Source organism: Otolemur garnettii, unplaced genomic scaffold (genome assembly GCF_000181295.1).
Source record: "Otolemur garnettii isolate 467f Iridium unplaced genomic scaffold, OtoGar3 scaffold00067, whole genome shotgun sequence".
NCBI lineage: Eukaryota > Metazoa > Chordata > Mammalia > Primates > Galagidae > Otolemur > Otolemur garnettii.
Window position 1 is genome coordinate 2,223,586 of NW_003852462.1, and position 10,554 is coordinate 2,234,139.

The 10,554-nt window shown below is 53.6% G+C and overlaps 1 protein-coding gene across 2 annotated transcripts; it reads right to left on the reverse strand.

Moving 5' to 3' along the window:
* Positions 1-375: 375 nt before the first annotated feature.
* CUNH1orf174 (chromosome unknown C1orf174 homolog) lies at positions 376-8,230 on the reverse strand. Of its 2 annotated transcripts, XM_023515224.1 has the most exons (4): positions 8,136-8,230; positions 3,331-3,444; positions 1,938-2,417; positions 376-913 (listed from the first exon to the last, which is right to left on the reverse strand). In XM_023515224.1, the coding sequence occupies exons 1-4, from the start codon at positions 8,148-8,150 to the stop codon at positions 788-790; spliced, it is 735 nt and encodes a 244-aa protein (XP_023370992.1). In that variant the 5' UTR covers positions 8,151-8,230; the 3' UTR covers positions 376-787. The 2 variants fall into 2 exon arrangements, with proteins under 2 accessions (XP_023370992.1, XP_012662692.2); XM_012807238.2 differs by lacking the exon at positions 3,331-3,444 and having other exon boundaries at positions 8,136-8,210.
* Positions 8,231-10,554: the final 2,324 nt, after the last annotated feature.

Here is a 10,554-nt window from a genome sequence, read left to right on the forward strand (position 1 = left end):
GCCTCCCGTACCACAAGGCAAGTGGAGGCCGGGGGTGTGGCCCTGGTGGGGCAGCTGTCCCAGGACACCTCCATGGCCTAGAGGGCACAGCCTCTTCCACACACAAGCTAGGAAAGCTCAAGGCTGCTATGGCTAAGGCCAGTGAGGGAGGAAGAAGAGCTCAAGGGGGGGGGTCCCTGCCAAGGGTTTTCCCTTCGTGTCCTGGTTAATGGGCACAGCAGGTGGCCCCCTTGTAAGAGAGTGTAAGACTAAGACGAGGACAGGCTTTATTTCCTCCACTTAGGAGTCCAACAGGGCTGGCTCTCTCACACTTTAGCTTTTGGAACTAAGACTTCTTCAGAAATATTTTCAAAATATATTTTATTTCTTTCTCACATGTAGTTTGCAGAATTTCCAAGATAAACACCAGCTTCATATACAGAAATTAAAGAGAGTTCTTTAAGAACTGGCATTGAGTTAATCACAAGAATAATCACATTTTTATCATGGAAAATAAACTTGCATATTACCAAAAATGATAAGTGGAAGGGAAGAGGCATCCTTACAAGATCTCTCTTCCTTACCCCCCAGCCGTTAGCTGACTCGTGCCATCACCATGACACTGACCCAGACAACAGCTCTGTGTGCTCAGACTTAGTTCACACCAGTGCGTCTCCCACGGTGTCTGAACTTGGCACTATGATGGGCCAGTACTGAGGACAGTAAGAACACATTCTCTTGGAGACATGTTTTATATGAATCTCGTCATGTGCTACACTGCCAGACTGTAGCCGTACTAATACACAAATCATTTGGTTACTCCCTGCATTTCTGCGTCATCCTCTTCCTCCTCATCATCTTTGGCTCTGAAATGCATTTTTCTGAATTCTCTCCTGCTCATTGAAGGGCAAGATGGAGACACTGGTGGCAGGTCCTTAGAAGGGAAGAAAAACGGACTTCAGTCCTGCATCACACCACAAGAGCCCTGGCACTCACAATGCACCCTCCAGCTCCAGGTCTCGCCTGAGTCCCAGGGTTCATCTCTAGCTAAGAGCTCCTTCTCTGTTGGGTGGACCAAGTGAGGAGGAGGGGGGAAGATCCTGGGTTTGAAACGATAGCAACAGCAGTGTGGGGCAGGTGCTTGAAAACCCGCAAATCTGATTTCACAGAAACAGGGTTTCTAGGTGGAGACTCCGCCATCGGTGGCTTTCCCAGTGGCTGTGATTGTCAGCTTGGGAGAAGGAGACAGTGCCCCCAAAGGCAAATGTTTCATCTTCTTCTCTTGGGTTAAAATTACTGATTGATACTGAGTTTTGTGCTGAGGTGTTATGTGCAGTGAGTGGGCAGCACACAGCACAGGTGTGGGGGTGTGAGGGTGCGTGGGTACGAGGGTGTGTGGGTGTGAGGCTGGGTGGGGGTGTGAGGGTGTGTGGATATGAGGGTGCGAGTGTATGTGGGTGTGAGGGTGCGTAGGTGTGGGGGTGTGAGGGTGTATGGGTGTGAGGGGTGTGAGGGAGTGTGGGTGTGAGGGTGCATGGGTCTGAGGGTGTGGGGGTGTGTGTGGGTGGGTGTGAGGGTGCGTGGGTGTGAGGTGTGCAGGTGAGGTGAGCGGTTGTGAGTGTGTAGGTGTGAGATGTGTAGGTATGAGGTGTGTGGATGTGAGGGTGTGATGTGTGTGGGTGTAAGGTGTGCAGGTGTGAGACTATGTGGGTGTAAGTTGTGTAGGTGAGGGTGTAAGGCTGTGGGGGTATAAGGGTGTGGGTGTGCAGGTGTGGGGGTGTGAGTGTGCAGGTGTGTGTGTGGGTGTGAGCATGCAGGTGTGAGGCGTGCAGGTGTGGGTGTGTAGGTGGGTGTGAGGTGTGCAGGTGTGGGGGTGTGCAGGTGTGAGGTGTGCAGGTGTGCAGGTGTGGGGGTGAGGTGCTGCTGAGCACCTGCGGGAGAGGCAGGTGCCGTCCTACCTGCATGAGTTCCACATTTCCGAAGAACCGGCTCACGGGCATTGGCTGGCTGCTGTCATCATCTAGAAAGACGCTGTCGTCCATCTGCAGCAGGGGTGTCCGCCTGCCCTCTGTCCCCGGTGCCAACTCATCCCGCACGGTGGAACTGCCCTGAGATTCTTCTGCTTCTGAATCGAGGCTGTGCTTTGGTGAGGGTGCGTCTGCAGTCTGTGCTGAGCAGGTGTCACTCACAACTGCACAGTGACCCAGCGGGAGACCTGAAGTCTCCGGTGGTGTGGAAACAGCAGCGCTGGTGCCTGAGAGCGAGGCCCCGTCCTCCGCAGACTCATTTTCACAGCAGGTCTCAGGCGTCACGTTCGGCAAGGAAGCGCTGTCGCTTTTAGAGATGAGTTTCTGTAATTCTGACTTTACAAGCTGACCTTTGTCACACTTGAACTTCTTGGAAGTTCTCCTGTCTGTGGCCCTGTGTGATGTGGAAGTCTGTCAAGAAAGAAGAGTGTCAGGGACAAGCAGACACAGCCAGCAGATGCAGAAGGCCTCCATCCCAGAGGCTGGGATTTCTTCTCACATCTGAAATGATGAAAATGCTGTGATCACAACTTTAACAGATCACCATTTCACTGTTCTGCCACCAAGGGAGCGAATCCAGAGTGATGGCCAGGAACGAGCCTAGAGCCCCCTACGTTACTCCTACGTCCAGGTTTCCCTCGGCAAACTCAGAGGCTGTGTTTACATGTTATAAAATGGTAATGACAGAACTCCGCATCCTCTGCTCCCGTTGGAATGGAGGCTCCATGGAGGCAGGGAGCTTTGCTTTATTCCCCTAGGAGTTCCAGACACATAGTGCTCAGCAAATATTTGTTAAATTGACTTCAACAAAATTTGGACCAACATCTCAATTATGAGTCCAAGGCCGTGCTGGCCAAGTGCCACCCCATGCTGAGTACTGAAGGAAGCGGGCTGGCCTGGCCATCCAGGAGCCAAGGCTCCTGGGGACAGCTGCAGGCAGGGCTGGCAGCAGGAAGAGCTCCTTTCCTGGGCCCCCACCCCACCCTAACCTTTCTCTTAAAGCCTGCAGGGGTGAAGCTGCACAGTAATGCACCAGCTTCCCTTCTCAGATTGCCTGCAGCAGAGGACTAGCAGGGCTGTATCACAGAGACTGGGTCCCTGAGACACACCTACTCGTGGGCAGAGCCTGGAAAAGCAGCACTGACTGGCATGCGCCCCTCTCTGGAAGGAGTCGTGGCACCGTCACCTGTCCATCTGAGATCGCCCACCTCTGGAGTGTAAGAACGTTTGATGTTTTCCTAACGTAAGATGTCTCGCAGTGACAACTTTGTATAAAAATGGACCAGGTCAGGCCCTTGGCCTTCTCCAGGGGAATGAGGCTCACCAGACATGCTGTCTTGGCAGACGTGGAGCCAGCGACTTCCTGGGCAGAGGCCAACCCGGATGCTGAACAACTCCGGGCTCTCAGGCGCGCTGAAGATCGCACTCCACCTGTGAGCTTATCCAGAAAACGCTCCAGGTAAGAAACACGAACACGGGATGAGAATTACCCACAAAAGAAAACTCAGACCATCCTGCCTGTGTCTTTATCAGCTTCAAGGAGACACCTGGGGCCTGAATGCGCAAATGCAAACAAAACTGCCTGGATTCAGCACACGGGGCCTGTGCCTGTGCTTCCCACCGTCTTGGAGATTATGTCCATTTCAAGGGTTTAGAATAAGCAGAAGTACTTTTCCTGAAAAGGTTCTCAAACTTTTATACCATATCGAAGTTCCTGATAAAAGGTAATAAGAAAAAAAAAAAAAGCCAACCCCTGCCCTGGTTCCTCTGGCTTCTCTGCAGTCTGCGTCCATTAAAGCCGTTAGCTTTTGTATCACGAATCTAAACAAAGTGGTCCACCTTCTGTTTTACCCCAATGCAAGGGAAAGTCTTCTAATAACAAGAAAGGGACTAATTAAAGTAACAGGTTTTAAAATAACTTTATTAAGGAATAATTTTAGGTTTTCAGAAAAGTGGTGACGATAGTTCTTAGAGTTACCCTGCGCCCTTCCTCCAGCTTCAGCTAACGTTCAACAACTGTGGGACGTTTGTCAACACTAAGAAACCGTCCCTAGTACAATACTGTCAACTGACTGTAGATTTCTTTTGAATTTCATCCATTTCTCCATGAATTCCTTTTTCTATTACAGAATACCACAGCACACTTAGAAAACAATACATTTTAAAGTTCACCTTAAAACTCGAAGGAATGAACATAATAAAGGGAAGTGAGAGGCGAGGTTGGCGGAGGTGGCCCTGTGAGCAAAGGCTGTTGTCAAAATGGCTGGAGGGCGGGCAACCCAGAGGGGACAGATGAGGGCCCTCTGCCCAGGAGCAGATGAAAGGAATGAAAAGGAAAGCAAGCCAGCTCAGAAACTGTCAGAGCAACATCTCCGGGCAGCGCCTGGAAGGTTCCAGAAGCTCTGCAGCCAGCAGCTCCAATCTCCAGGGTACTGCGCCCCTCCGTGCATCTTAAAAATGAGCCAAAAGCTGCAGCAAACCGTGTAAAGACAGCACGCCTGGCAGCTCCAAGCACAACAGACAAGGCCCTCGTGGGGCGCCAAGCACACCTGGGGCCTTTCCTAAGGAGCCCTGCAGCAGCTGTGCAGCCACGCCCAGGAAACCCGGCCCACAGAGGTCAGATTGCCTTCCCAGAGTGGCCACACTGTCTCTGGTCATAGGGACAAAGTCCCACCACTCAGTCCTGAAGAGGCCCCTCTCCCTAAAAAAAAGTCACTTGCATGGCATGGAAGAAACACTTCTGTCCTAGAAGGCCCCTGACTGCCCTCTCCTTCCCACGAGCTCTTCAGTGCCCTGCTCCTGGTGAGGATCATGCGAGGAGGGACTTGACCGAGGGTCACCACTTGTCACAAGTGCTGTTTGGCTTTGACGTCCCGTCACCACCACAGCTTACCCAGGTGAGACCCCTGAAGCTCTCTGGGGCCAAGACTACACCAGAGACTCCGTGCCTGCTCCACACTTTAAGCATGGCAGGCCCTTTCCAGGGGCAGGCACTCTTAAATGTGGTCTGTCCCAATCCTCACCACAGGCCCCTCAGGAGGGCTCATTAAAAGCTGGCCTTTCAGACATAAAGGTCTAGGGTCTGAGCAGGCCTAAGAACAGGTTATCACAGGTGCCTGAAGGCCATCTGCTGTCCACTCTGGATCTGCCCCTGCCTCAGCTCTGGCGAGGGAGAGCCACCCCTGATGCACCTGCCCCAGAGCACTGAGGACCCGCCACATCCTTCCTGGCCTGTGCGACCCGCCCTGCTCAGCTGGTCACCTTGGAATGCTCCCACAAAAATAATCAAAGAAAGAAAAAAGAAGGAGACCTGCTCATCGAGATTTTCCTTATCCAAGTAGACTATTTCAAACCCACCATGTCAGAAGCACAGTGTGGGTTCTCAAAAAGGGCTGGGAGACGTGACTTTGGCCTAACAGTGCTAAGGGCTTCCCAGACTCTGCCCAGCCCGAGCGATGCAGAGTGTGGTCCTGTGGGCAACTGAAGAGACAGCTGCTTAAGAGCAGCTACAAACACTCAGCGAGGAAATCTGTGGTGGGCGGCTCCACTCTGTGCAGCCAAGAACACAGCCCCCTCCCCAGCTCGTCAGAGGCCCGGGGCCCAGGACCCCTTCTCAGCTGTGAGGCAGCAGTTCCAGGCCAGGAGATGCAAGCTGATGTCAGGCACCCAACCAGCCCGTGCTCCAGCTCCTCAAGGAGTGTCACATGTCACTCAGAGAGAAGCCCGTCACTGTCGCAAGCTGCAGAGCTTTGGCTTGGGGTCCCCTTACTGTCTTCCCAAAGGCACTGAGCTCTTGCAGCAGAATGTGGAGAAATTCAGGTCTGAGGGGGCTCTGGAGAACAGCAGAGGCTGTGACGAGGTTCCCACATAAATTATGACACTTGCAAAGTAAAGTGAAAGTCGACCCATACACTGGAGTAAAAGCAGGTAACAGAAGCTGCCTGTGAACGTGACCAGATGCTGGACGTATCAGAAATGGCTTCACAGTAGCCATTACCAACGGGATCAAGAGTGAAGGGAGCAATGAACGAGGAAATGAAGACATGACGGTGCTGCACCAAAGAGGCTGCCAGTGAAGAGACACAGACGAGGACGTGAAAAAAACAGAATTCTGGAGTTGAAAACAGCAATAACTGAAATCCAAAAATCCACTAGAAGGGCTCAGTGGTGAGCTGGCAGAAGAAGATACGTTGACAGATTATGTAAGTAAAGGACAGAGAAAAAATTGAATGTGGAAAGGCAATGAGGGCCTCAGAGACACCCAAGGGCACCAACATACTAATGGGAACCGCAAACAAAGGAGAGAGAAAGGAGCAGAAAAAATGCTCAAAGACATGATGGCTGAAAGCACCCCAAATTCATTGAAGAACAATAGCCTATAAATTCAGGAATCCTTAGTGAATGCTAAGTGGGATAAATGCAGAGATCCACAGACACATCCTTGTAAACATGAAAGCCTGAGGTGAGGGCAGAATCTTGAAAGCTTAAAAAGGAAAGTGATTTCCTACTTAGAAGGGAACCTCAACAAATGAAAATCTGACTTTTCAGCAGAAACCAATGGATGCCACCATGCTCAAAGAAAAAGCAAGCAAGCAAACAAACAAACAAGAAACCTATATCTAGTGAAGCCATCCTTCAAAAGTGAAACCAAAATAGATTTCCAGATCAACAACAACTGAGAGTTTGTTGCCAGCAGACTCACCTTATAAGAAATGTTGAAGGAAGTTAGGCTGAGAGCAAGTGACACCAGGCAGTAATTCAGAACCACACAAAAACCCAGGGAGCAGCAGAAAAGCTAATTATGTCCTTTTAAAAGATAGTTTAAATGCATTATTTTCTCCTTTCTTATCTGATTTAAAAAGCAGTTGTATGTATATGATATATTCAGAAATGTACTACATGTACATGTAATAACAAAACAAAGGAGGTGGGGGGCAGCAAAGCCATGTTGGGCTAAAGGAATGCCTGCAGACGGTAAAGCCATTATTGTAACATTGTATTACTGAGTTTGTAACATGAGCAGGCTAGAACAAAGTAGCACCAAATGCAGATAAAAGGAAAAGAGGTATGTAAGAGTAACATTTTTGATCTCACTGGAATTAACCTTGTACAAGTATGAAACTGATTAAGATGTACTTGGTTAAACACAGAGCAACCACTGGGAAAAAAAGCAAAACTATAGACAAAAAGAATCATTAACTTAAAATGCTACATTAGGAAACACTCAACTTATGCAAAAGAAAATATTCACTTTAATCCACTTAAAGGATGAACAAGGGAACAAAAAAAATTTCTAAAAAGAAAAAAGTAAAATGACATATGTAAACCTAACTCCTGTATATTACCACACTAAATGTGAACGGGCTACACAATTCAATCAAAAGGCAGAGATTAGACTGAATTTTAACAAGACTTAATCAACTGTCTACAAACAGTAGTTGGAACTCACAAGTGTTCACTTCATTTGAAGAAAGCAGAAGAGCCCAGGAACAGCTTTGAGCCTCCCAGGTGGCCATGGAGGAGGATGAGTACACCCTACAAAGGGACCCCTCCTTCTCCCTCAGTCTCACCCTCACCAGTGAACTCTCAACATATGCCAGGCACTGGCACCCCTCTTCAATCTTCACCGTCCTCCGAGGTGGGTCCCTTATCACCCCACATTTTTGACCACAAAACAGCAGATGCCAAGCTGAGGGCTCTTGGCATGTGACCTCTATTGGGGGGGTAGTAGTGGAAGGATGAGAACCTTTGGCTCCACAGCACCCACAGCCATCAGGAGTTGAGACCAGCTCTGAGAAGGCGACTAGGAGCAACCTCTTCTTGAGCCATCTCCTGCAGACATGGTCTGGGAGCTCTCCTCCTCCTCCTGGAGGAGGTGATCTTGGACCCCCCTCCTGCTGAGGGTGTGGTTTGGAAGCCTCCTCCTCCTGGGGGGTGTGGCCTGGAAGCCCCCCTCCTCCCAGCTGTGGGATCTCAGAGGCCCCCTCCTCGTGCGTGTGTGCTCTGGGATCCCCCCTCTCCGGGGCAAGCCCACCCCTCGGCCTGCGGCGTCCCAGACCCCCTTCTGGGCAGCGGGCGGCCCGGAGACCCGCGTCTCCCGGTGCACCTCCGCCGGCCCCGGCCGCTCACCTTCCGGCTCCTCATGAGTGTGCGCGGCGAGTTGCCGCCGCCAAGCCCGCGCCCAGCCCCGCGCTCCCCAGCGCAGCGGCACCCAGGGTAGCCCTTCCGCGCCTCCGCGGCGTCGGACGTCACCATAAGGCCAGCCAATCACCGCCCGGTATCCCCAGGCATGTGACTCAACAAAGTTGACTTTTTACGTAAACAGGCGGGCAGAGCGCGGAGGGCGTGGTCTGGGGCGGAGCGCCGAAGCAGGAAGTTGGGCGGCAGGCCGGCCATATTCGTGAAGGGCGCTCCTTTCAGTGCGCCTGTGTCCGCCATGTTTGCGCGGGTTAAGCGTCCGCATTGATGACAGATGCTCCCCTTGGTGTGCCTGTGTCCACCATGTTTGAGACTGGCAGGCGGCCATGTTTGAGAGGGGCGCTCCCTTCGGTGTGTCTTGTCTGCCATGTTTGAGAGGGGCATGCGCCCCCCGTGAGAGCGGGGATGCTCTGGAGCCATGAGCGCCCGCGTGTGGCGGCCCTGCCCTCCAGTTGCAGCTGGAGCAGAGCGCGGAGCAGGGCCCTTTGTCGACCCTCTCCGACAAAGTCCAAGCGTCGGGGGAGGTGCCTGTCAGGCCTGATCCTGGCGGTCCGGGTGCCGTTACCGTCCCGCTGCGGGGGTCCTTGCGGAGCGCTGCGGACCGAGGCGTTGGGTTTTGGGTGCAGCCGAGGGTCGGAGGCGAGCTGTCACCCGAGGGTGCCCAGCGAGTGAGGGCGCGGTGTTAGTGCGGTGCAGTGTCCACTCGCAGCACGGTCTCATGGTCACTCACTCGCACCTGCACATTCCCTTGCTGTCCGTCGCCCCCAGCCCCGTCTGCTCCCTCCTCCCAGGTGCGCGGCAGGAGCACCCCCCAATGAGGCCACCGATCTATTTGAACATAATTCATAACTCTCCACGACACTGTGTCATGCCCCAGCCTGTCCCGTGTCCCCCACATTGGCCCAAGACAACCTGGGCCCAGTGTTTTGCGTTGGGGTCCTTCGGAGGCCGCGTGAGAGCCCCGCGCTGCCTGGAGGTGCCCCCAACTCTACCGCCCCCTCCCCAGGAGCCCCTCCAGTCCAGCGTGTGGTGGCATCTGTAGCATCCCTGCGCTGGTCAGCTCGGCAGGTGGTCCCTCCCTGCACAGCCCACAGCAGCTGGGAGACCTCCAATGGGCGGTGGCATCCAGAATCCAGACTACCGTCCAGACCAGGCTGCGAGGCTCGCCAGCGCCCAGCAATGAGGGGTTCAGGAGACAGGGGCTGAGAGCACGAGTGTGGCACCTGGAGCTCACCAGTGGGCTACTCTGTCCTCACCCGTGTGGCCTAGCGTCTCCCCCTCCTCTGCTGCCCACCGCCCCTGCCCCACTCCTGGGCCTGACACTCTCTCCCTGTCCTCCACCCCATCCCCCTTGCCTGGCTAATCCATTTTTCAAAAACAACTAAGCTGACATCTGCATCTCTGGTGAGCACGCCAGAGGAGCCTGCCACCGCCCCAGTAAAACCCGCCCAGCCCAGCCTTTTCAGTGTTCTGCTTTCCCCCCAGGACATGGGGCAGCTGGGGCTCTGTTTTCTCCCCTTTGTCAGGGCCTGGCACATCCCCCATTTGTCATCCAGCACCAGCCTGCCTCATCCGCCCAGGGGCCCCACACTCTGCACACCAGTAGGAGCCTTTAGTCCTGCAGAGAGGCGGGTGTTCCTGGGGTCAGCCCTAGAACACTGTGAGTTCCCAGTAATGTAAGAGCCACAGGGGAGGAGCCTGTGCTGCTGGGGCACCTGGGGCGGGGGTGTTCCTGGGCTCCCTGGAGGTGGTGAGCAAGGGGTGACCTGTCAACTCTTCCGTCACTCTCTAAGACCTGAGTTCCAAGGAAGCAAGGGGCAGGTCTTCACTGGCAGTGTGCATGCCCGGCGCCCTAGTCTGGACAGGAGCCCCTCCTGAGGACCTGAACAGACAGCCGTTTAGCTCCTGCACCCCTGTCCTCATCCCCAGTTGCCATATTGACCTGCCGGATGTCCTGGAGGACCCACAACACCCACAAGGCCCAGGCCGATTCCAGGGTCCAAGCCATTTCTTCGTTCCTGATCGGCAGCCCTCTGCTCTTCTAGGGCCCAGCTCACGAGGAGCGCTCCTCAGGACGGCAGCCTGTGCAGCCTGTGAGTCTTGAGGGTGGCCACCTCCTGTGAGGACTGTAAGCCCCAGAAGGCAGGGCCTTGTGTTGTTTACCCACTTGGCCCGGCACCCCACCAGCTGCTGGGATGTACGCACAGCACAAACGCACAGCTTCAACACCGGTGTGTTAAGACACCAGCATATTGGATACCAGCGGGCCTGGCAAGGAAGCCAGAGAGAAGTTTTAAACAACGAGAAGCCAGTAGCCTTGTTAACTCAGGCTGCCAGGGCCAGAGCACGA

Coding starts and splice junctions, on each gene's coding strand:
- CUNH1orf174 (XM_023515224.1), bottom strand. Junction 2,418..3,330: donor CTGCCAAGACAGCATGTCTG/GTGAGCCTCATT, acceptor CTTTCTTGACAG/ACTTCCACATCACACAGGGC. Junction 914..1,937: donor GAAATGTGGAACTCATGCAG/GTAGGACGGCAC, acceptor TTCCCTTCTAAG/GACCTGCCACCAGTGTCTCC.